Source organism: Otolemur garnettii, unplaced genomic scaffold, assembly GCF_000181295.1.
Source record: "Otolemur garnettii isolate 467f Iridium unplaced genomic scaffold, OtoGar3 scaffold00018, whole genome shotgun sequence".
In the NCBI taxonomy this organism is placed as follows: Eukaryota; Metazoa; Chordata; class Mammalia; order Primates; family Galagidae; genus Otolemur; species Otolemur garnettii.
Window position 1 is genome coordinate 8,048,128 of NW_003852413.1, and position 25,505 is coordinate 8,073,632.

At 51.1% G+C, this 25,505-nt stretch overlaps 1 protein-coding gene across 1 annotated transcript in view; it reads left to right on the forward strand.

Moving 5' to 3' along the window:
- The first annotated feature begins 790 nt into the window (after positions 1 to 790).
- Positions 791 to 25,505, forward strand: part of SDK2 (sidekick cell adhesion molecule 2) — a 248,615-nt gene continuing 223,900 nt past the window's right edge. Inside the window, exon 1 of the mRNA XM_012802853.1 lies at positions 791 to 854. Within this exon, the coding sequence (XP_012658307.1) occupies positions 791 to 854 (64 nt within the window). The remainder of the gene's footprint in view (positions 855 to 25,505) is intronic.

The following is a 25,505-nucleotide window of genomic DNA, read 5'->3' on the forward strand; positions in this document are numbered from 1 at the left end:
CATGGGCGCGCGGGGCTGAGTGCCTGGCCGCTGGCCCCGCAAAGTTTGCGAGCCGGCTGGGCGCGGAGCCGAGGGCGCGCTTGGCCCCAGCGCCCCCGGGGGGAACCCGGAGTCTCGGGATTCGGCGCGCGGGCGGTGGAGCCCAGAGGGGCGGCTCGGCCCCGCCAGATGCCGACTGCAAAGTTAGAAAGAAGAAAACTTCGGCTCTAGGGAGATTCGGACCGCTATGCTAACCGCGCCCCCCGAAACCGGCGCCCCTGAAAGAACGTCCTCACCCCCGTCTGCCTCTGCGCTCAGTTTAGGCCGGGTCTCTGGGGCCCGGGGCCCGGCGCCTGGAACCGCGGCGACTGCATCGGCCGCGAGAACCCAACCAGGGGGCGGGGAGGGGGCGGGGGGCGGGCAACGTGGCCACGGGAGGAAGTTTCCTGAAGTTGTCCATTTATTCCGGAGCTCGGCCAGCGACCCGGCGGGATCGCGGAGGCCGCCCTGCCTGGGCGGAGTCGGAGTTGGGGTGGTCAGAGAGAGGTGCCCCGAGTCCGAGAGGGCGGGTCTGCCTCTTTCTCTTTGCTCTCCCCTCTTCCGGGCGCGCCGGCGGGATCGGACTTGGACTGAAGAGGCGGAGGAAAGGTTGGGGTCTCCAGCGCTGCCCCTCCCGGGCATATCACACCCGGGCCCGGCGCCTTGTACACAGTCTCCTGGGACGAAGCCGCGGGGTACCCGACCCCATCAGGATTATAAAACAGGGTGCCGGAGAGGAGGACCTGGAGGAGCCCCCTCCAGGCTGGTCACCATGTGGGGGCTGCTGATCTGGACCCTGCTGGCTCTGCAGCGGATCGGCGCGGCGGGAGCCCAAGGTAAGGAGGGCCACCCCTACGTGGGGCTGGAGTGGGGGGAATGGGACGGGGGATGGGTGGCGGGAGCTGGCTGGCCTCGCGGTGGCCTCCTGGACACCAGGCTTGGCCTTGACCGAGCTTTCTCCAGAGAGTTTCAGGACACCCACCTCCGAGTTTTGGAGGCTCTCTTTCGGGGTGGGGCAGTCTGTTCGAGACTTGTAGCTTCCAAATGGAAGAAGGTGGGGGTCGGTCCCTGAGACAGAGAGGAGCCTGAGGTGGGCGGGGGCGGGGCGCCGTCCTCTGTGGCTGTTCTGGGTCCGGCATGGGAGGGGTGCGACGTTCGGCTCCACCGAGCTGCCCAGACCGGGCTCCTGGTTCTCGGCTCAGTGTCCGCGGGAAAGGGCAAGGCCCTGGCCGGCAGGCGCCGGCTGCCCGGGGCAAGGGAGTGGGGTGGGCGGGCTCTGGGTGCCGGGTTGTTCGCCCGGGAGGGCAGTTGCCCAGCTTGGCCGTGTACGGGTGACCAAGCCTGGCTGCCTGGCCGGCCGCGGAGGCTGAGGGTGCTTCGCTGCGCGGGCCAGGAGCCGAGGTCGCGGGTGCAGCGGCGGACCCACCGTAAGTGCGGTGCACCGGGAGGGTCTGAGGCCTCCCCTTCGGCCCCCGCCCCTCCGCCCCCTGCGTCCCGCCTCTGCCTCCAGCTTCCACTGGCCGCTCAATTGTCTCTGCAGCCGCCGCTTTGACCTGTGGCTGCCCCGAGCAACCTAGCGGTGAAGAAGGACTGGTGGCTTTGGGAGTGGGAGTGTTAGGAAGCATAGGGGGCGTGATCTGCGCTGGCCCCCTCTGAGGGCGGATGCACAGGCGTTCCTCAGGCAGGTCTGCCCGGGCAAGGGCGGCTGCACCACCGGCGGTTCTAGCCTTTGGGGTTGCTGATGTAGACAGCGGTGCCAGCGGTGTCCGAGCGGCGCCTGCTGGGGGCGGAGAGAGACGAAGCCTGGACCCGAGTTCCAGCACTAGCAGGGCTCAGTCCGCCCTCTTCCAGGCTCAGGAGGGTGCCCGGAACCACTCGGGGGCGCCGGACTGCAGGGGGCTGCAACTCACTCCCCAGTCTACCCCTGGGGTCTCCAAGCCTGTGGGGAAGAAGGAACCCCAGCGTCAGGCAACCTAGAGAGCCAAGATCAGAGAGATGGAAATAATCAGCTCTCACAGGGTTGAAGGCATGGTTTTATGAGGTAATTTATGTAAAAGCACTTAGAAAATTTGTAACAAGCCCTATAAATGTAAGGTAGTAAAAGTTATTATTTTTATGATCATCATAAAACCTCCAAGCAGGCAGGGACCTCATAGGTCATCTTAATCCATTTAACAGATAAGGAAACTGAGGCCCAGTGGCATTAAGTGACCTGCCCAAGGCCACTCTATGATCTAGGGGTAGAGGCAGGACGAAACCAGATGGTTCCTGAGCCCTTCTCCCAGGCTCCAGGACTGGCTGCCGCTGGAGTCTCCTGACCTGGGGTCTCTTTGCCTGGGCATGTCTCCCAGGAGGATTGTGAGGCTGGCGGAGTAGGAATAGATTGTCTTCTGCCCTGGAGCACCACACAGACTTGCTCTGAGATGATCATGGGGATAGTTGGGAAAAGCCAGGAGGCATGGAGGGCATCTGTCTGGAACCTTCTAACATCATACCACACAGACACCAACAATGGCATGATTCCCTGAGCAGGTGGCTCACTAATTCTTGTCCCATCAAGGACCAGGCCCTTATGGAGTCCCCAGGGCACCTGGTCACCCTTCCTTTGGGATCTTCAGAGCCCCTCTTGCCCCATCTCCACACCTGCACCAGACACCTGAGGCCAACATCCCACTTGTCCTGTATAAGTTAAGGCCAGGCTGCTCCTGTCCCTGCACTCCCTGCAGGAGGGGCTCTCTTGTCAGCAGCAGTGAGTCTCTGATTGATTCACTCCCTCTCCTGCTCTTCTCTTGTTTGCTGCCTTTTTGAGTCAGACTGCCCAGGTCCCCTGCTGCTCCATTTGTGTTCTGGCTCCCAGACTGTTTTCCAGCCGCTGGTTCCCTCCTTCCATTTGTCTCCCTGGCAGCAGACCTTGCAGACCCCTGTGGGAATGTGGTCTTAGGCTTGGGGGCAGTGCTGGGTTTGAGTGTTGGAGGGGTGAGGTTAGGGCACCAGGTCCTTCCTTACCTGCCCTCGAGTTAGAGAGTGGGTTTCTTCCAGTCTGAGGCCATGCCCTCGGTCCTGTGGGGGTAGCTGAAGTGACTAAGTATCTCTTACTTCTGAGCCCATGCTCTTGATTCTCCAGGTGTGACACAGAATGAGGGTCCAAGCAGTTTTTCCTTCCTTTGACCGCTGCCACTGGCTTTTATCTGGTGGCCGTTTTGCCTCAGGTGTTGGACCTGAGTAACATCACCTGGTTATACTGAAAGCCAACATTTGCCCATTTTCCCCACAACCCAATGTCACATGATTCAAACTCATTTCCCAAATGAGGTGCAGTGATGTAGAAAGGGTATCGGCTTTGGCAGCTGAAAGAATGGGCTTTCATGATCTGGCTTTGATGTTTAGCTGCAGAGAGGCCTTCGGCAAGGCTCTGGGCCACTCAGACCCTTGGTTTCCTCATCTGCACATTGGGAATAACAGCTTCTGCCTGGCAGAGTCAATAGGAGGATTTGAGGTATTCCAGGGGAGGCCCCCAGCAAAGCCTGGCACATGGAAGGTGCTTAATACATGGCAATTGTCATTATCATTATTGTTGTTATAATTGTTTTAACACTGTAAGCCAGGGGAATATGGCTTAAAAGAGGATACCCTGCCACCCCCGCCAACAAGACCTTGAACCCCTCTTCCTCACCCAGCCCCTTTCTTTACCTTCCTTCCATGGCCACTTTACTGTGACTCTTAGAGTGGCCCTTGAGTGCTTCACTCCCAGTGGCCCTTGAGTGCTTCACTCCCAGGGAGCTTGAAACAGTACAGATTCTGGGGCTCCCCTCCCAGACACCCTGACTGGAAAGGTCTAAGTGAGCCTGGAAGTCTGTCTTTCAACAAGCATCTCCAGAGATTTTTCATGTGCTTAGAAGCTTGATGACTGCCGGAGGTCATCCTGGTGGGCCCCAGAGGCTGGAAGGCAAGCATCGGCAGCTGAGCCAGCTGGTCCAGAAGGTTCTTTGAAAAGAACCGTGCCTGGGGAAAGAACAAAAGGGAGTCTGAGCTGAGTGAACCAGGCAGTGGGGAAACCCTGACAGAGGATTGGAAACTCCAGTTCTGGAGGCTCCTAAAGGGCTCCGAAGGGAGAAAGTTTAGTGCTGGGAGCTAATCACAATAAAAGCCAAACAGTACTCGAGGGAGCCGGATGAAAGTTTAATTACATGGTGTGGCTAAGCTGTAATTATTAATTACTGACAGCAAAAAATAACTTATTGATCAGGGCCTTTTGCTAATTACAAGGAGGCAGAGTGTCGCACTTGCCTGGGGCTCAGCTGCCACAAGAGCAGGATGGGGGGGTCCCTATGCTCACATTCCCTCTTTCCCTCGCCATTTGCACCCCTTGCCTTCTGCTGGGGAGTTCAGAAAATTCTGGCCATGATTAGAGGAGAGTTACAGTTTGGTGTTTCCACTGAAACTCCCTGTCTGGGAAGAACAGAGTCAGGACCCCCACCCAGAGGCCCGATCCTGCTGGCAGCCTGACACCTGCCTCAGAAATCCTCCCCTTTCATGCATTCGTTCAGCAAATATTTATCGACTGCCTCTCCCTTATGTCCTCTGCGGGAAGGCCAGCATAGGGGCCAGGAGCCTTGTTCTATCAGGGAAGGGAGGCTGGGAAGGAGGCCAAATCCTTTACAGCGGTCCTCTGTTTAAACAGTGTCTGAACGGGTGACTTTAAAATGATGTGTTAAACTGCACACTGGTCTGCATTTGACTTTGTACCACAGGATGTAGTTGGGCTGTAACTAAAGGGGATGAGAGAATGGGCTTGTCCTTTGCCCTAAGGACTGGCTGGGAATCATTGAGCTTGACTTGAAAGATGTGTGAAAAGCCATCTAAATCTGTCCCCTGCCCACAAACCAAGGACAAGTAGCCATCAGTCTCAGCTTGCATTCCCTTGGTGGTGGAGGACTCACTACCTCATGAAACACACTGGTTGTTGGACAGTTATGTTGATTAAGAAATTGGCCTCTGCATGGCCGGTTTTCCTGAGCTCTGGCTGTGGTCTGAGGGGTCTTCTGATTGGCTAGCACCCTCCCTCCTGGTCCCGGTCCCTCCTGACTCTCCCATCCCTTTGGGGAGTCAAGAGACTGAGTTGGAATTGATGTTGGGTGTTACTATGCTGCCTGAGGGATTTCCACCCCAGTTCCCCCTGGAGCACATTGCTGCAGACAGCCCTAGAGCTGCCTAAAGCGGTGGGAATTAGTCATCATAATTTGGGGCCTTGGGATGCCAATAGCAACAAATGGGTGAGCAGCGCCTGCCGGCAGCAGCCCACTGCCTGTAATGGAAAACAAGCCCGTTGCTGAGACATCCTGGCTGCCTCCCCCTCCACCCCCACTGTCCACCCTTTGCTATCCACGTGCTGAGCAGAAGGCAGGGCCAGTGAGCAGTGTTGAGCCAGGACTGTCCAGGGTTGCTCAGCATCCTGGGGGGAGGGAGAGGGGGAAGCTGCCAGGCTTGTCTCATCAGACTCACTGGGCCAGGCGTCTGGACTGGAAAGCCCCTGGCTGGGCCTGGGGAGCCCTGGGGAGGCTTCAGATGTGGCAATGGCTCCCATCCTGAACCCTGCTCCTTTGAATCCTGCCTCCACCCACTGGGTGATGCTGAGCTGAGCCTCAATTTTCTCATCTGAAAAATGAGCAAATAAGAGTTCAAAATAATTGTATCTACTTTATAGAACCATTTTGAATGATAAAATAAAATTGTCCAAATCACTGTAAACAGGCTGTGTGTAAATATTAAATATTATGACATGGTGTCACAAGGCCATGGGGATGTCCTGGCCACTGTTCTTCCTCCTTCCTGCCTCATCTTGTTGCCCTGTCCCCTCCTAATTACCTTTGCTTCCTGGGTCTCACCAGGCCCCCACCTGGCACCTGAAGCCCTGGTGAGCCTGCAGTGGTGCCCACACCTCCCAGATCCCTGCCAGGCCCACTTCCCATTTCCTTCAGGACTGTCTTCTAAGTGCCTTATCTGCCTCTGAGCACCCTAACGTGTGGCATCGCCCTGCACGCGCCCCCCCTCTGCTTCATCTTCTCCATCACACTTGGCTCCAGTGAACACACATTGACTTGCTGACTGTTGGTCTCTCTTGGGAGGGCAGAGACCTTGTTTTACTCACTGTTCCCAGTCATTGGGAACATAGAAGGAGCTCAACAAATAAAATGAGTGAATGAAGGATGAATGAGTGCGTGAGTGAATGAACACTTACCCAAGGCACAAAGCCCTTGGCCATGTGGCCCTTACCTGCCTACTTTGGCCACTCACCCCTCGCCCAGGCTGATTGGCCTGGGAAATTCCTGTGGGTTCCTGTGCACATCACGCATACCCCATACCACGGAGCCCTCAGTGCGCTGAGCACCCCAAGGGCAGGAGCCCTGCCCTCTAGCAGTTCCAGACTGTGTGTATGTAGAATGGGGTAGTATTGCCATTGAGACGGGAGCCCCAGCTCAGATGTCTTGTCCTTTTTTCCCTCAGCTAGTCCCAACTCTGGCCTGATAGGTGAAGCTGCCTGTAGCAGGCCTGACGTCTAGGTTGGGTGGCCCCTGGGTTGTTACCAAATCCCTGACAGCTGTGTAATGAGGAAGACACTGGGAGAACGGGTAGAAAGTTTGGGGGTTATGCCCATCAATGCATGGATGAGCTATTCAAAATGTAATGGGTTGTCGATTAGAGGTGCAGAGAAAAAGGGAAAGGAAGATCTTGCAGTGACACTTAAATACTTTCGGCTGTATTTCCTCCCCTTGCAGCCAGTTAGCCAGAATTGATCACGTGGTCCCTCCCAGTGGCAAGGGGGCTGGGAAGCGCAGGCTTCCATGTGCTGGAAAAAGAGAACAGGGTCTCACGCACCGGGAATGCCTCGTGTTCCTTCATAACCACGGAAAAGACATGTGGTCTCTGCATCTCAGAAAGTTACTTTGCACAAGGCTGGACCATTCCTGAAGCAGCCCCCAATCTGTGCTAGTTCTTCTGTTCAGGGTGGGTTTGTGTTTCCTTTCAGCTGTTGAGAAGTGGCACGTGTAGTGATGGTACCTTAGGGTTGGGCTGAGCTGAGCTCAAGCTCTGTCACTTAACATTCCAAACCTCCATTTCCTTGTCTATAAAACAAAGATAAAAGCCTTACAAGGCTTAAATGAGATAATACAAATAGAACCCTCAGAATGGAGCCTGACAAATCACAAAAGCACTTTATACACACTTCTAACTAAATTTCTGCTTTTGCGTTTGCCTCCCCAAGTGTTCTTAGGGTAGGAGGATCTCAGACTGCATTTCACTGGCAGATTTTCTTCTCTGGCGTCTTTACTCTGTATTTTCCCTACCCCTTTTTCCTACCTCACTCTCTTTTCCTTCTTTGGCAGTACATGGCTCTGCGTGTCAGACATGGGCATTACCACCACTGTCTGTCTTCGTCCCTCCCGGTGACTCCAACATGTGGGTAAACTGAGCCTCAGAGATTAACTGCCCAAGGCCCTCCAGTGGGGAAGTCAAGGAATCAAGACTTGACCCCAGGGTTCTGCGGTACCAACACCTATCCTCTTTCCACTGCCCCAGGCTGTCCTTGGCCTCCATAGCAACCACTACCATCTACCCAAGGAGAAAGGACCATTTGCCAGGGAGACACCCAGACAGTTGTGCTGTGGGAAGACTGGGGCTGGTCCAGGGAAGCGATGGAGTTTGGAAATAGGCCTTGCAATTCCAACACCTCCTCCCTTCCTCCTCATACCGCGACACTATCTGTGTTCTCACTGGGCTTTAACTTGGCAGAATGGGAGCAGTCCTCTTCTATCCTGGCCTCCTGGGGTTGAGATGTCCCAGAGCTGTTCAAGGAGTCACCTTAAGGTCACTTGGGGCATTTCTGATTGACTTACCAGGGACCAAGCCATACAAAAGGGAGGAAAGACCCAAAGATTCTAAATTGAACAGGCTGAGGGGGAGGGGAGGAAGAGGGGAAGAAAGCCAATTAAAGTTTGATGCCACATAGGAAGCTATTAGTGACCCAGAGGGGTGATGAAATTTTGATGATGTGATAATTCTAACGGAAGGAAATATTATTTGCTATAATGAGGCCCATTCGGGCATTCTGCTTCTGGGGTAGACAGCAGTGACTGTATAGGGTCTGCAAGAGCTAGATCTCTGGCAAATTCCCCTGGGCACCTCTCTGGAGGTGCAGGTCAGGGAGGCAGTGTTGTGTTGCTCATGATCTGTGTAATGGTCAGAAATATGGCCAAGCTGTCACCACGTAAGGTGAGTTAACTATGAATCTAGAACAGACCCTCCATTCTCTACTTTGAACTGTGAGAGCCATTGCAGAATGTGACGAAGGAGGGCCCAGGAGGGGCAGGGACCAGGTCGGATGGCTCAGACCACAAAGGAACCCAGAATATGGACAATTCCCTGGGTTTAAATCCTTTCTGGTGTTTACTGCTTGGGTGACCTTGCTTGAGTTACACAGCCTCATCTAAGCAGAAATCTGGCCTCTGTGCCTCGGTTTCTTCATCTGTAAAATGGGGATAACTGTAGTACTTTCTTCCTCAGGTTGCGACAGCCCGTAATGAGAGGGGCTAAGCTCTTAGCCCGCTCAGTGAAAACGTGTCTGTCACATCACTGTCATCATTATCTTCATCTTGTTGATAGGAAAGCTAGGTGAGCTTTGGGCCTGCAATTTGATGGGTGCCCTGACTGCAAAGGCCCCTGTTCCCTGTCCTTCACAGACCTGCCAGTGGCACCCAAACATGTGCTATTAGGGATTTGCTTATTTGGTTGAGACATTCCGTGTCTGTAACTTGAAATGCAAATGCACCATGAAGAACCCACGTATCAAGCTATTATCAGCTGTTCAGGCCTCAATGTGAATTTTTTTTTATTGGATTCTTTCATAAAACCTCAAATGTATGTGGGTGGCTTGCACAGACATCCCATTGGCCAGAAAGCATTGATGTTATTAACATTGCTAGCACCAAAGTTGAGCAACATTGAGTAACATGCCCATCTCTTGACTTGGAAGGAAGAGACAATGACTGCGGGTCAGATGTCCACCTGTGGGGATTGCTCACCATGCTGCTCACCTGGGCTGGTGGGCCCAGGGCACGTGGCTGTTGTCTCCTTTGACCAGAGGCTTCTCCCTGGCTTGAATAGGCACAGCTGTAGGGCACAGAGTGCAGCCTGGGACAGCCTTCCCTCTCTCTGAGGGAACTCAGAACCTTCTCTTAATGCCCATGGGTCATAGCAATGGGAACTGGATGCTGAGACCTGTCATGTTACCCCCATGCTCATGCTTACAGACCTCCAGTGGCTTCCCCAGGGCTGTGGTTTCAACACCAAACTCTCCACATCTGGAGCTTACACTGCTGCATCCTCACCTCTGCCTGGCCTCACACCAACTCTCCCCCAAGCTCAGACTGCCCTGCCCCAACCTGTTAATTCCCCTCCTCCCCTGCTGCCCTTAGGAGACCCTTTCCTCTTCCCCACTGACCCAGATCCCACTTGCACCCTCATAATTTAACACAAGACTGCCAGCTGGGATATGTCCTCCCATTCCCAGCTCACAGGATGCTGATGGTCTAGATGTCTCATTGGATACTTTGGCCTTATTGATTCTGAATTATCTTTTAATGTGTATGTGTAACTGATTTCTTTAATTATAAACTCCTTGAATTTCGATAATAACCCTTCATCAGCATAGATTGAGGTATTAGACATAAATTATTTTTCCCAGTTAATGAGAAGGGTGCTGCAGTGAAGTCAGAGAGAAGGAAACAGTTGATGGCACCATCCGAAGCAGTTGATGGCAGTGTCCTCAGAGGTCAATGCCAAGGGTTCTCATTGGGCCCCTTTGGGTCTTTTAGCTTGTGTGGCTAGTAGTGTCCTTGTAGGGAAAACGTGGGGGCATACACAGCATTTCCAAATCCCTCCCCAGGGAACTGTCACCATGGAGGAAGGTGGACACGTGCCCCGGAGGACCTGGCCATGCAGCCGAAGCTGCTGCTGTCCTCACCTTGTCCTTTTCCATTTTTTAAATCTACGAGAATTTGCATTCTACCCATGGCCTGTATGGATTCTATTTTAACACACAAGGGATATTTGAAAGCTGATCGGTGCTGCCGGGAGGTGTGGCAAGTTTTCCCATGGCTTCCTAGACGCCCCAGGATACATGTCAAAACCTGGCTTTGAAAAGCTTGAGTGAGATGATCTCTTGGGTCATATTGTCTAGAAGAGTCTCAGATACTTCACACACACAGAGGCACATATAATATACACACACACATATTTAACCATTTTAAAATGTTCTATAATGTTTTCTAAAGCAATCATATCACTGACGTTACTGGTCCACCATAACAGTCCACCAGGGAAGAGTCTGTGGTCAGATTTTGAGGGTGCTGGATGTGAGAGTGAGGCTGTTGTCCCTTGCTCAGTGGCCCTGCTCGGGTGTCTGGGGTGGTTTCTGGGTTCTCCCTCAGCCTTGGCCTGTCTGCTCCAGACCATGAGAGGACCAGTCTCCTGATTCTCCCTGGACCCTCCTTCTTCCTCCTGTTGCACTGGGCAAGCCAGCAGGGTCCAGTTTGGGAAGCATCAGAGCACTAGGGGAGAAACCATTCCCCAGAGTGATGTCCACCACATAGGGGCCTTCTTCATTTAGATGTGTAGGTTCCTTCCAGAAAATGGGAGCTTCCTGGAAGACCATCATCTGGCGAAGGAGGGACTTACTGTAATTTTCACCCATGCAGTAGCTACAAGCAGCCCGCCCTGCCCAGACAGCGCTCAGGAAACCTCAGTTGGGTTCAGGCACCGCCCCCACACTCCTCTCCTGTCTCTCATGCTTCAGGAAGCCAAGCAGCGTCCCCTCGGCATTCCGGGCTCCTGTGGGGCAGCCAGCCTGCCCCTCACTGTTGTTTGTCTTTCTGCTCTGGCTCGAGGACTCAGGACCCAGAGCAGAGGAAGAGCTTCTGCCCTGAGTCTGTTCCCAGTGCTCGTGCCAGATTGCTCGGTCAACTCTTGCATGTCCTTCCCATGGGCAGTGTGAGTGTCGGCTTTGGACAATGCTGGCTGGCTCAGCCGGTGACCCTTGACTTTCCCCCTTCGAGTCCCTCCTCTCCCTGCCCTGGTCAAGCATTTATAGGCAGGGAGTGGGTTGGTGGACAGACCATCAAGGGCCTGGAGCTGCCAAGGAGGGCCGAGGGGTGCTTCTCATTAGCTCTGCCCCAGCTCATTATCCGTCTGCGCGTCACTGGGTGAAAAATGGTTATCGCTGGGACAGTAATAAATACGTTGCTGTCAGTGTTGATGTGATTGCACTAATGAAGAGAAATCAGCGACAGACAGGGGAGATGCTTCTGGCTCTGGCTTCAGGTGGCTGGAGTGCTCTGTCCACTGCCTGCTCCCCACTGCCCCAGGAAGAGAGAGGCTGGGCCCTGGGGAAGAGAGAAGAGAGGTGTCCATGGCATTTAACTACCTCCTAATGCCACGGTGGATGGAGAACCTAGAAGGTGCTGAAATCCATCAGGGCAAAGGAACATCAGTCAGCCCTAGGAAGGGAGGCAGTGTGCTTAGGGGGCCCTGCCCTCAGCGGGGCCTTGGGCAATGGCAAGAGGGACCAGTAGGGTGACAGTGGTGCTCTGATGGCTCAGCCTCCCTTGCAGAGCCCTAATTCAAGAATAATCCTACAGAAAGGCAGGGGAGGAACACAGGCTCATTGTTTGAGCACCCCCAGCCTGCCACCTCCCCTGGAATGTTAGAACTTATTGTGTCTCCAGGAACTTGGAATGTCCAGCCCCAGGGACAAGTTCAGAGAGATTAGGCCTCTCTGACTGCGGCTTCTCTTCCGCCTCTGCTGGGGAAGAGCTCAGGGGATGCTGGGTCTTCTGAGCCCAGGTGGAGTCCCAGCAAAAGCAACCATATGTGTCCCAGACACTGGCAGATGGCAGAAGGGAGGAGACATAGATCCATCGTTGTGCTGGGCCTTGGGGCCACCGGTCTTGGAAGGGATGAGGGGGTGCCCCTCCATCTGACGTGGGCCTCAATAGCCATACTCTCAGAGCCCAGGTGTAAGCTCCCTCGTGACAAAGGTGAGGCATGGCCTGGGCAGTGGCCCTTACCCTTGAGCCCACACTGGAAGCTCCTTGGAGGGCTTGTTAGAATGCAGATTTCTTGGCCCCAAACCCAGAGCTTCTGAAGTAGGCATTTGCTTTCTAAAAAGGTCCTGGGTGTTGGCTGACACTGTGAGAAGGCCTGCCGTAGAGATCCAAAAAGAAGGTGCTTCTCCTGTAGCCCAAGATGGGGTGTCACACAGTGGCCGAGCTGAGCCACTCCTGCCCTATGGGCTCCGTGTCCACTCCTCCCACAGGGGTCTGTGCTGGAACTCGGTTAGCACGTGAGCTTGTTGTACCTGGGGACGTGACCACCAGGCATTCCTCTCGTCTGTCTGTGGGCGGCTCGGGCACCTCTTGCACCTCACCTCCTTTTTTGGAAGAAAAGAAAACCAAACTCAGCCCGAAGGCCTCCCTCCTGGGAAAGGGACGCTTTGGCTGAAACAGCTTTTGCCAGAAGCCCCAAAGCATCCCGCACGAGTCCATGGGTAGCAACAGCCATGACCCTCTGCTTGCTTATCGTGCATTTTCTAAGCACCTACTGCGTGGATCCAGAAAGGCCTAAAGCGGGTCCCTGCCCTCAAATTGCTCCCTATGCAGTGAAGACATGAGGTGGGTTACATAAGATGATGCCAAAAGTGCTAAGTGCAGAGAGCAAGCAGGTGGCCTAGGAGTCCCAGAGGGCTGGACTCTACGAATGCTGCCCCAGAGGAGAAGATGACATTGGAGCATAGGGCAAGAGGAGCCCTGTGTTCCTGGGAGGAACTGAGGGGCTTAATTTTCCTCCTTACTGGTGCTAAGCTGCGATCAAAGGCAGCAAATATAGACCCCAGTGGTGTGTACCCACCAAGGTCAGACTGTGCTTGGCCACACCAACTGGCTTCCTCAGATGTGGCCCTGCCCTCAGGCACTTCCACTCAGGGACACTTGTTTTGTGTGCCCAGCCCTCCTGCCTCTCCCCAGCTCCTGGGCTCTCTGGGCCTGTTCCCAGAGGGCACAGGGAGCTCAGGAGCACCCTGAGGGGTGCTCAACTGTCAAAGAAGGAGGCATCACTGAAAGATGCAGTTTGATATGTGGAATCTTCCTCCTCCTCCTCCTCTTCCTCATCTCATCCCATATTGAACCTAAGACGCATCAACTCTAAGACACGTTATTTTATGCACCTGCCAAGAAAGAAAAAATTGCTTCCAGTTAACCCACAACAAGATGTGTTCTGACTCCCAAGAAGTAGAAATGAAAAAAATGTGCATTTGGAATGGGTGGAATCCGGAAATGGCCACCATTTATATGACCCCTGCCGGTCTCTGTTCTAAGTGCCTCACAGGTATTAATGCATTTAATCTTCACAGTGACCCCTGTGAGTTTGGATCCTAGCAACCAAAAAATGGGCCAGAATAGGCTCAAGAAATGTAAGACGCTTCCAAGGGCAATATTCTCCAGTTGTCTGATATCACAAGGGTCCTCCTTGGATCCTATGTCCCCAGCCAGTGTTGGACTCCGTTGGTTGGGCACAGACAGGCCAAAGTAGAGAGGGGACCACAGAGAGGGGCCACCCCTCTGTCCTCACTGCAGCGATTCCAAGCTCATGGTTGGTTGCAGGTCTCCAGAGCACTCCTCCTCCCCATCACCATCCTCCTAGAATATGCTGGGCCTGATGCATTCTCTCCCCTGTCCTGCCCAAGCCCCACATTCCTTCTTTGGCCCTGCTTGAGGCCAGCACCTGTCTCTTGGGGACAATGGCCCCAGAGGAATGAATGTCAGGCTTTGGCTGCCCTGCCAGGCCTAGTAACCATGGGGGACGGGGAGCTGGAGGGAACCCTCCCCCTGAGCTGGGCCTTCCTTCAGGGCGGGCCAGAGCTTCTGAATCAAATTTACCTGGCTTTGTCCCCTCTCAAAATTGAAGTGAGGGGCTTGACTCAAATTACACAGAGCCCCTGGGGACAGGCTGACACAGCTGGGCTCCATGCATCTACTATGGGCAGCCGTCTGGGGTCTGGGTGTTGTTGGGGCAGGGATCCTGATGACAGCTGCCCCCTGTCCTCCCCTCCCCAGCCCTGGCCAACTCTTCATTCTGCAGGCAGGGGAGGACAAGGAGGCTGTTTTCGGGCTGCCTCAGGCACCTTTCCGTGGCATCACTTTCCCAGCCCTAGAAGGTCCTTCCTCACTCCTCATTCCCTGAACTCTCCTTTGTGCGCCATTCCCCCAGGCTCTGGCTGCCAGTTGGGGTATGGACGGGCTGGCTGCCGTGGGGTTATGGGCTTGCACCGGCCTGCCTGACAGACAGACCCAGGCTGTCTCACTCGGTGCTGCGCAGTTACTAGGCAGTTGTGAGAGCGGCTCTGACATGGGGTAGAGCCCCTACATGTTCTCCAACCCCTGGCAGCACTGGTGGTGTAATTTGTAGGGCCAGGTGCAAAATAAAAATGTGGGCCCTTTGTTAAAAATTCTTAAGAATTTCAAGATGGTGACAAGAGACTATTAAACCAAGGGTGGGCCCTTCTAAGCATGGGGGCTGGGGCAACTACTCAGGTCACAAGCCCATGCATGAAGCCTGCCTTGCCCGCTGGTGATACTTCACGGACTGCCTGTTCTCCCAGGCCTCAGTTTCCTGCTCTATGCAGGAGAATCCAACCCCCAGGGCGGTGTTTTCCTGTTACCACCTTCTCTGGGTCTCACGGGGCTGACAACACAAGAAGACTCCCTTATCTCAGGTCCCAGGGGTAAGACAAGGGCCAGCCAGCCTAGAAACTTTCCCCTAAGTTCTGCAGTTTTGTCTGGGAGACTGTCTGCTCATCACGGGCAGGGGAGTAGAAGGGCAGAACTTGGAATTCCTCCTTGTCAGGTGCCGGCTTGTCCCATCCTGTCTGGAATGCGCTGCTCTCTCTGCCTCTGGCTCCTTCCTTAGCTTGGAAGACGCCATGGACAAAATACCATTGTCTCAAACCCAGAGCACGCCTCTCCTCAAATTGTGATTCTCGTGCTTGCTTGGTGGCTGTGGGAACTCAGCAAGATACTGAAGCTCTTACCCAGCCTCAGTTACCTTATCTGGAAAATGATACCTCAGTGATACCTATTGCTCAGAAACTGTTACTCTTTTATGCATTTTCCTCCTGTTGGGGGGCCTAAGGCAGCCACACACCAGCCCTTTCCCCTCCCCCGACTTCTCCTCTCCTAAGACAAAGACACAAAGGAGCTGGCTAGCCCAGCCCCTGAGAAGTTCAGCCCACTTTCTAGGCAGGCTGTGGAATTTGCTCACTCCCTATGGCCCCTGCGGTCATCTCTCTAACTGCCCCTGGCCACAGATGCCACCTTTGCACCACCAAGGTGGGTCACCCCCGCCTTTCAATAAACCTGGCCTGGATCTCTGGACACCGTCGTTTACACCTTTCACATCCCATCCTGTTGACTGGCTGACCCTTTAAGGTTGGGAAAATCCTGCAAGCCTGGATAGATTTCCCTTCTGTTGTCCAGCAGTGGCACAGGGTGCCTGGCACACAACAGGTGCTCAAGAAACAACATTCCTTCCTATTAAGAGCAGTACCACCACCACCAGGATTGAGGTCACATTTTCCCCAGGAGATGCAGGTTAACTCACGACTGAGAGTGGTGCTTGTGGCAGCAGCACCACTCAGTGTTGGCCCGAAATGCAGAATCTCCCCACCCCACCCGATGAATCAGAATCTGCATTTTAAGATCCCCAGGTAATGAGGACATATCTCAGATTTGGGGAAGTACTAGGGTTTGTTTGCTGGTGATGCTACCTTGAGAGGGTTTCTACTCTACTAAGCATGAGCCATCCGTTCCGCCAGTCTTCCTGGAGTGCATAGGGAGAGGCTACTGATCACCTAATACTGTCTATGTTGAAACCCAGTTTTCTGCATTCAGGGGGAACTCCTCTACCCCCTGCCCCAGCCAGCAGTGAGAACCTGGAAAAACAGCCAGAGGCCCTGCTTTGTTAAGGGTCTGCACTGCAGCCTTTGATGCAGGAAGGAGAGCATGAAAAGGAATCACCCCCTTAAATAAACAAAACAGCAAATCCTCCTGGGGCACCAGTGAGGAGAGCTCTCCTGGGAACTCATCACTTATTTAAGGGCAATTTCCTATACAGTGTGGATCTGTTACATATCCAGGGAGGAGCTCAGTGCCCAGAGCTCTACACCCACAGGTGTGAGGGAGCAGGGTGAGTCAGAGTCTTGGGCAGGGTGGGCTATAGTGGAACAGACCATGACAGGGCATGGTCCCAGCATCAGATGGAGGGAGCTGCTAGGCAACTGAGCTCTCCCCCCACCCCATCCCTGCTTTTGCAGATTGCACAGGAAACTGACTTGAGATAGGGCATGGTCTTCCTTCTCCAGTCCTCCCACTCAAGCTCTAAGTGTCTGGGAATGAAGGACAAGGCCTCCTTCCTCATACTCCTTCCTTCCACTCAGAGACCTGGACAGAGAGCTGGGCATCCCTACTCAAGCAGTTTACAGAGCAGTGGAGAACAGTGCAGGTGGGCCTTGGAGCCAGACTGCCTCCATGGCCTTCGGCAAGCGGCTTAACCTCCCTGAGCCTCAGTTTCCCTATCTGTAAATTGGGGCTAACAGTGGGTCATGTCATGAAATGATGTGAGTATTAACCCAGTTATTATTTGTAAAAGCTCTTAGAAGAGCCCCTGGCATATGGTTGGCATTATATAAATATTTGTTAAATAAAAGGACATAGGAAGCAATGATCATGTGGGGAAGACATGCCTTCTCGAAGAGGGATTCAGGAAGGACTTTGAGGAGGATGGGACTTCTGCACTGGAAGCATGAAGATGCTCACTTGACAGAGTGCAGAGCTACAGGCTGGCTCTGGAAGAGAACTCGAACAAGGACAGTACAAGGGCAAAGTCCCAAAGTGGGACCATCAGTCAAGTATAGGGTGCGTGGGCCCCTGGCTACCTCTCCCAGGAATGACAAAGAGTTGCATGGTCAAGTTCCTTGAATTTTGAACTAAAGACTTTGAACTTCAGGGCCAAAGAAGCTAGAGATCTGGACCAGCTTCAGCCTCACCTGTGCAGTGATTTATTTAACAAATATTTATGTAATACCAACCATCGCATCTGAGCATGGCTCTTGGGCCACCAGAGATCCAGGAGATCCACTGATGCTGTCTCCCCTGAGTTCCTTCTGGGGCCCTTGTCTCATGGGAGGAGTGAGGGAGGCATAGGAAGAAGGGTCACCTCTCCTCACTTTCTTTATCTCTTCATGTCCTTCATAAGTCCCTCTGGGTGAGGCAGTGGGTGCATTTCAGCCTGTGCAGCAGCTACAGCACTTCCTACCTCCCTGTGTCCTCAAACACTGAACTGAGCACTGTTATTTCTCTCCTTGAGCTAAGAAGACCTGTCCAGCCATGATAATAGCCCTGGCCTCTGGAATCCAGAAGGGTCAAACTGCAGGTCAAGAGAGAATCAGAGAAAGTAGAGGCCTCTATGTGGGGCTTGGAGAATCAGGCTGGAGGCATGAAGGAGAGACCCCATTCCCAATAAGTTGCTGACTTTCTGGCAACCCAGTGTTAAAAGGCTTTATTTTCCACTTTGGTTGACCTCTCTGATCAGCAGAGATGAATGTACTTATAGCCTAGGGCTGATTAGGAATGAAACTGGGGAAAGCCTTCTGAAATTTGGAGATTCAGAGCACAGCATCCCCCATACAGTATAGGATGTGGGGGTAGGGAGCTGCCTCTAAAGGACGCGTTGATTAATCTCCAGGTCTGTCTCATTGTTCCACAGCTAAAACAGAACAGGTAGCTGAGAAGGGGACCCACAACCTTTTATTATCTTTGGTTTTCTGAAGTTTGACTCTGTTGTGCCTGGTTTTGTATTTATCTTGCTTAGGGTACACGGACCATTTTGAATCTGTTGATTTGTCTTTCATCAAATTTGAGAAAACGTGAGCCATTATTCCTTCAAATCTTTTTTTCATCCCTACTCTCTTTCCTTCTTGGGCTTCACTAATGCCTATGTTAGATGCTTTGATAGTGTCCCAGTCTGTTTACTTTTTCCAATGTTTTTACTCTCTGTTCTTCAGATTAAATACTTTCTCTAAGCATATTTTCAAGCTCATTATTTCCTTTATTTTCTCCATTTTTTGTGAAGGCCATCCAGTGAAGTTTTAAATGTGATACATCTTATTTTTCAGTTCTAAAATTTCCATATTTGGAATTTCTAGCTTTCTCAAGATTTACTATTTTCTCATTCATTATAAGCACACTGTCATTTATCTCATTGAGTATAGTTGTAATAGCTTTAAAATTCATGTCTGTTAATTTCAACATCTGGTTATTTCAAGGTCAACCTTGTTGATTGTCTCTTGGCTTTTATCTTGAGAATGGGATGCATTTTCTAGATTTTTTTGTATGTGGAGTAATTTTGAATGTATCCTGGGGATTGTGGTATATTATAGAGAATTGAGATTCTGTTATATTTCTTCAAAGAGTATTGATTTTATTTTTGCTTTGGTGGGAATTAACTTAGTTGATCCAACTGCAAGCTCTCTTTCAGGGCAATAGCTTAAATCTCAGATCATTGGCTGTTCAGTTCTTTTATCATCAGCTGGGTTATTGACAGTTTTCCCTAAACACAAATGGTTCAAAGATCAACCAGAGATTTAGGCTGAGTCTTTGCACAGAATTTGGAGTTCCCCCTTTTTTGGCTGTCTCCTTTCAAGGCTTTGCCTTTACTTTTTAGTGCCTGTGGTTACCCTGAATTCTAGATTGTGAGTTTTCTTTTGGATGTTTTTTTTTTTTTTAATTCAGGTAAACTCCATAGGACATAAAATTAATCATTTTAAAGTGAACAATACAGTGGCACTTATTATATTCACAGTGTTGTGCAACTACCACCTATATCTAGTTTCAAAACATTTTATCACTCCAAAAAGAAAACCCCCTACCTATTAAGCAGTCACTCTTCATTTCCCTCCTCTTCCAGCCCCTGGCAACAACCAATATGTAAATTGATTCTAGGATTTACCTATTCTGGATATTTCTTACACGTAAAAATGCATTCATACAATATGTGACCTTTTGCATCCAGCTTCCTCAACCACAATGTTTTTGAGGCCCATCCATATTGTAGCATGTATCAGTACTTTATTCCCTTTTTTATTTTTATTTTTTGTGGTTTTTGGCCCAGGCTGGGTTTGAACCCACCACCTCCAGCATATGGGACCAGCACCCCACTCCTCTGAGCCACAGGCACCACCAGTACTTTACTCCTTTTTTATGGCCAAATACTATTCGATTGTGGAATGTAGTACAATTTGTTTGTTTATTTGTTAACAGACATTTGGGCTGTTTTGACCTTTTGGAGATTATCCATAGTGCTGCTGTGAATGTGCATGTATGTGTGTGTGTTGAAATCCCTGTTCTCAGTTCTCTTGGGTATAGACCTAGGAGTGGAATTGCTGAGTCATATGGTAATTTTAAGTTCAAATTTTCAAAGAACCAGAAAACTGTTTTCTAGATACTGAACCATTCATTTTGCATTCTCATCAGCCGTGTACGAAGGTTTCAATTTCTTCACACCAACACTTGTTATTTTCCATTTGTTTAATTATAGCGATCCTGGTGGATGTGAAGCGTTAGCTTATTGTTGTCTTGATTTGTGTTTCCCTAATGACTACTGATGTTGACCATCTTTTCACATGCTTTTTAGCCATCTGTAGATCTTCTCTGGAAAAGAAAACTCTATTCAAGTCCTTTCCTATTTTTAAATCATGCTTTTGTTATTGTTGAGTGGTAGGAGTTCTTTATATATGCTGGATACAAAATGCTTGCTGGAGATACAGTTTGCATAAATTTCCTCCCATTCTGTAGACCGTCTTTTCATATTCCTGATAATACCCTTTGCTATATAGGACTTTTTAATTTTGATGAAGTCGAGCTACATCAATTTTTCTTTTGTCATCATCACTAAGAATGTTTTGCAAAACTTAAGGTGATCACGACTTTACCCTATGTTTTATTCTGAGTCTTGTGACTTAGCACTTATATTTTGGTTGTTGGTCCATTCTGAGTTAATTTTTTTATGTGGTGTGAGGTAGGGGTTCATTCTTTTGCATGTGGATATCCAGTTATTTGGTGCTATTTATTGAAGAGACTATTTTCCCCCATTGAGTTTCTTGGCAACCTTGTCAAAAATCAACTGGCCATAGATGTGTGGGCTTATTTCTGGACTCCTCTATTCCTCTGGCCTCTGCGTGTATCCTTAGGATAGTCCCACACTTTTTGTTTGCCGTAGCTTTGTTCTGCTTTCTCTGTGCTGTGCTGACTTCTGCGTGCCCTTAAGTTGAAAATAATAATAATAATAATAATAATAATAGGAGACTCACATTGTGCCATCCATGTCTCCCAAGCACCAAGTTCTGTCTGGAATCTGCCTGTTCTGGTCCCGAGTGCCTTCTGGTAGTTGCTTTTTTGGCATTCTGCTTAGAGTGTATAGTGATTAGCTGCGGGTTTGGTATTCCAGCAGGAGTTTGCTCAGCTGTGCCAATGCAGATCCTTTACCTTCTACCACCCTTTCCCCTAACATTGCTTTCCTTGGCTCTAAATGAGGATGGCAGGGGCAGTGGAAGAATGGGGAGTTACCTGTCCAGGCACTTTCTCTGCAGAAGACTTCTTGCTTGGCCCATGGTCCTCTGAGTCCCCCCTGTGCTGTTCCTGGGAATGAAGTGGACTCCAGATTCCAGAGTGAGGTATCCTTCCTGTTTGTAGAGCTGACATAGAGACTCCTTTCCTCATTTTTCAGGGATGTCTTGGAAATACAACAGGTTTTCAATAGATCCTCATCAAATAATTGAGAAATTGTGGTTCTAAAAGGGCAAAAAAGTGAAGCTGCCATGATTCCTTCTGGCTCCACAGCCTTTGGGGTTGGCTGACTGCTGCCTCCCAGGAGGACCTCATTTCCAGCAACTGTAAATGAATCCTCAGACACCCTGACTGCTCCCTCTCCACAGGGAGAGGTGAGTTGGCACGAAGGGCCATCTCTGCCCCGAGCCAAAAGCAAAACTTAAAATGTGTCTGGGCAAGGGTGGGGGAGCTAATTAAGAGGGACATTCCTCAGCATCAGAGCTGTGTCATTTACAGGCTAATGAATGGGTTTTACTTAGCAAATTATCATTTTCCCTACCTGCAGGTGAGGAAACCTATTTATTGCTTTAAGGTCTCTGCAATTTAGATTAAATTAACCACTTCTCTGTCCATTAAGGGACCTCCCTCCCTGGCCTACCATAGTTGGCGTGACCCCCTTGGCTTCTTGGCATGCTGAGTTTTCCTTAACTTACCAGAGAGCAGCATATCCCGGTTATGGCTTGTTTTTCTTTCTTCTGTTTTGTTCAAAGACCTTTAGATTTTGATATTTTCTCAAAACAGGTTGTGTTTTTTTTCTTTTGTTTTTGTTTTACTGTATCCCAGAGGCTGAGGGATGGATGACATGATTTCCAGAAGTCTTTTCGGGTACTCTCCTACTATTGTCCTTTGCTCTTGGAAGTAGATCAAGAATTCTTTACTTAATGGGCATAAAGTGCTTTGAAAACACACACTGTTAAGTGGCATAAGGGACCAGCTCACTAATTATTTATGATTTCAGGAGAGCCAGTTAATTCACCAGGAGATGGAGTTGTATTGGCGGGGGTGATGGTAAATCATTCAGGAGAATGCAAATAGCAGTAGTTCCCCCTCATCAGCTCCCTGTGCCCACTAGGGATGCTGGACACAGAAAGCTCCTGGCAGCCAGGTGTATGCAGCTACAGGCAGTGCCACCTGCAGCCTTCTTCCCTCCATTGCCTGGAGTTCAAAGTCAGAGCCAGGAGCCAGAGGGGACTCTACAGGTCTCTGTGCTCACTCCCCTGCCTAGGGCAAGAGTGTATTCAAAACATTCTGGAAAGAGAAAGGCTGACTCTTTGTCTCTTCATACTCTTCAGAGAGGGCAGGTGACAGATGCTTCCCTGAGAAAAGCCAGAAGAACCCCCTAGGATCTCCCATGTCTAAAATCAGGAGGCCCTCCTGATGGTCAGCTTGTCCTCACTGCTAGTCCTGCTGTCACTCTCAACCCCTGGAGTCCTTTCCCCTCCACTCCTTGGCTCTTTGCTTGGTACAAGGCCAGCTGTCTGGCCAACCCCTGCACACATGTGTACTCACAGCTATGGCCTTCCAATCCTTCCTTCTTCCATTCAGTAAGTATTTATTGCTGGTCTCCCCTGTGCCATGTGTGGGCATGCAAAACCCGCCCTTGTACCCTTCCTTCCTCTACTCTTCCTAGGAGAGCTGTTTCTTTGCCCACTCCCTCAACCCCCTGCATGCTCAGCTGTCCCTGAGTCCTGGAACCTGACCCCTCCCAGGCATTCTGTGGGAGACACAGTGGACACACTTCTCTGCCCATCTCTTAGCACCTCTCCCAGGGCTGGGCCCAGGGGAAAGTCATTTCCTATCCTTGTGACTCTCACACTGTCATAGTATTCTACAAAAACTAGCTGAACTATTTAGTTTCTTATCATCCTTCTTTCCTTTTTTTTTTTTTTTTCCCCTTGAGATAGAATCTTACTCTGTCGCCCTGGGTAGAGTTCAGTGGTGTCTTCATAGCTCACTGCAACCTTGAACTCCCGGACTCAAGTTGTCCTCCCCACTTAGCGTCCCAAGTAGCTGGGACTACAGGTACATATGGCCACACCCAGCTAATTTTTCTATTTTTGGTAGGGACAGAGTCCCACTGGGTTGTTCGGGCTGGTATTGAACTCCCAGCTTCAAGTGATTCTCCTGCCTCGGCCTCCCAAAGTGCTAGGATTACAGGTGAGCCATTACACTCACCCTGTTTTTTTTATTTTGCACCATCTTGGAACATCAATTTTTCCCACCCCAAACACCCAGGACTGAAACTCCATTGCTCCAGAAAAGGGATCTGCTGCCACACGGTAATTCATCCAGGAAAAGAAAACAAACCAAACCAACAAACCAAGCAAAGATAAAACATGCTCAGGGCTACACTGTGCAGTGGCCCTCCGTGCGGCAGTGGGTCAGCCCGCCCAGGTGGAAAGCAGTCACAACCGCCCTCTTTCTTTCATGTTTTCTCCTTCTGGGCTGCCTGTGGCGGGTGGGAGACTCTGAGCTGGGGCTGGGGAGGCTGTAGGGAGGCAGGTGGTAGATGTTTGTTCAGCTTAAAGAAGAGAGGAGGAGGTGGGGAGGGTGAAGGAACCCGGGGAGGCCTGGGGCAGCTGAACATGGGTGTCACAGTGCCCTGAGCTCAATTTGCAAGGACATGCCCAACTAGTTTGCCTTCCTGGTCCCTCCATGGCATTTGGGGGGAGAACAGTGGCATTAATTCCACAAACTGGACCACACATGTACTTTGTGTGGGCTGCCAAGCTCAGACGCGGAGGGAAGAAATATGTATGTTTGTGTCATAATGAGTTTGTGTTTGTACACTCACATGTATGTGTGCACGCGTACATGTGTGTGAATGTGTATATGTATTCAGTGTGTTATTGTGTGCACATGTGTATGGGTGTGTTTGTGTGCATTTGTGTCTGTGTGTGTTGCCTATTTCACATGGCTGTGATTTGAAAATGTGGCCTCTGAGGGGCACTGGACCAGCTTGCCCATCACCCTGTCTCCCCACACCCACATCCTGGGCACCACCCAGCTGGGACTTTTATTTCAAACCAACTCTCACCGCAGCCATCAGCAGGCCCTGGGGCCATGTGTGGGAGACAGAAACAAGGGTGCAGATGGAGGAAGGGTCAGAGCATGGGGAGAATGTGTTTTTCCCGCCTTTTCTGTGAGTGCACAAAGATGAGGGACCTGCCTCATCCCTGGTGTTCTCTGAGTTTTATGCAAAGACCTGGATTCTACAAAGACTCACTTTGCCCTCCTAGACTATGTAGTTCCACATGGGCCAGGGCTGGTGATGAGGAGGGCATTGGACAGTGGGTAAGATATTGTCAGGGAATTAAGGGGCCTAGATCTAGGTTCAGATCTGCCAGTGACCAATTCAGGGAACTCGAGCAAGTCACTTTACTTCTGTGGTTTCCAATTCATCTTCAGTGACGGGAAAATGTTAAAGTCAGTAATGTTTAAGGTTCTCTTTTTGTCATATCTAGCTAAGACTCTAAAATAGAATCCTGCACTCTTGAGCCAACCATTTTAATTTCAAGTACATAGTCATTGTTTGCCAGGCACGGTTCAAAGAGCTGAAAAATAAAAACAAGAACAAGGAACATAGGAATGATAGAGGTAGCTGGTACTTACTGAGCACTTCCTCCATGTCAGGTATGATTTGCACAACAATTTAGGAGCAGCCTTTACAAACTGTCTTTCAAAGATGGCTAGAACATGTTTTTGTGGTCCTGACCTCCACTCTAGCCTAAATTGAGGGCTAAGAAAGATGCATCATAAAAGTCTTTTAAGGAAACCGAGGCCAGGTACCTGGTCCATGCTGGGGTTCAGGAAAGTTTCTAAGAAGAGCGAGATCCCTATCTGGACTGAGCTGTGAAGTCGGGCAAGAACCGAGCTTGCAGTGGAGGGTAGGGTGGGTGTCCCAGGCTCAGTGAAGAGGCTGGACAGGCCAGGCCATACTTGGGGAATAAAAAGCAGTTGAGTAGAAAGTCCGGCCGAAGGGGAGGGACAAGGGCCTGGGGAAAGGCAGGGCCCCAGAGGGCCAGTCTGGGAAAGCCAGGCTCTGTCTTCTGAATCCCCTGTACCAGAGGGGTGGGGCCTGTGGTCTTACTTCTTTTGTTCTGTTTTAATAGCTCGAGGTCCCTGGCTGTGCTATGGAGGATACTTTGAATTAAGGACCACAGTTCCTTTGCCTTTTTAGATCCCTCTTTCCTGCTCCTCACTTGCAGAAAGTCACCAAAACTTAGTTAATTCCTTCCCTAGGGACTCCATAAGAGCCCCCGCCCTGAGGGGTCACCTCCTTCTCATCACAGGGGGCTTGGCTAAGGCATCCCAGCCCTGCCCTGCTGTGGGCCCAAAATAGAAGGAGAGATGGGGGCAGCTGGAAGGGGGGAGGCCCAAGATGCCAACAGAGGGGTCCGGGACAGGGTGATAGATGGATGAGCACATGCCGGGGAGGGGCCGCACCAGGGCTCCAGTTACAGAAACCTGCCTCCCAAATGCCTGCAAACAGCTGACAGCCAGGGAAAGCGGATGAAATGGGATTAGAACATCCTTTCCAAAGAGAGCACGGGCTGCAGAGCATGACAATACGGTCCCTGTCCTGCTGGCTTGGTGGCTAATGCCGCCAGCCTGGAACCATCTCTGTCTAGGGGCCTGGAGCCAGAGGGACCTGGAGCCTGGGGGAGGGGAGGCTAGCAGGGGAGAAGAGAGGTGAGCAGGCCACTCACTCAGTGG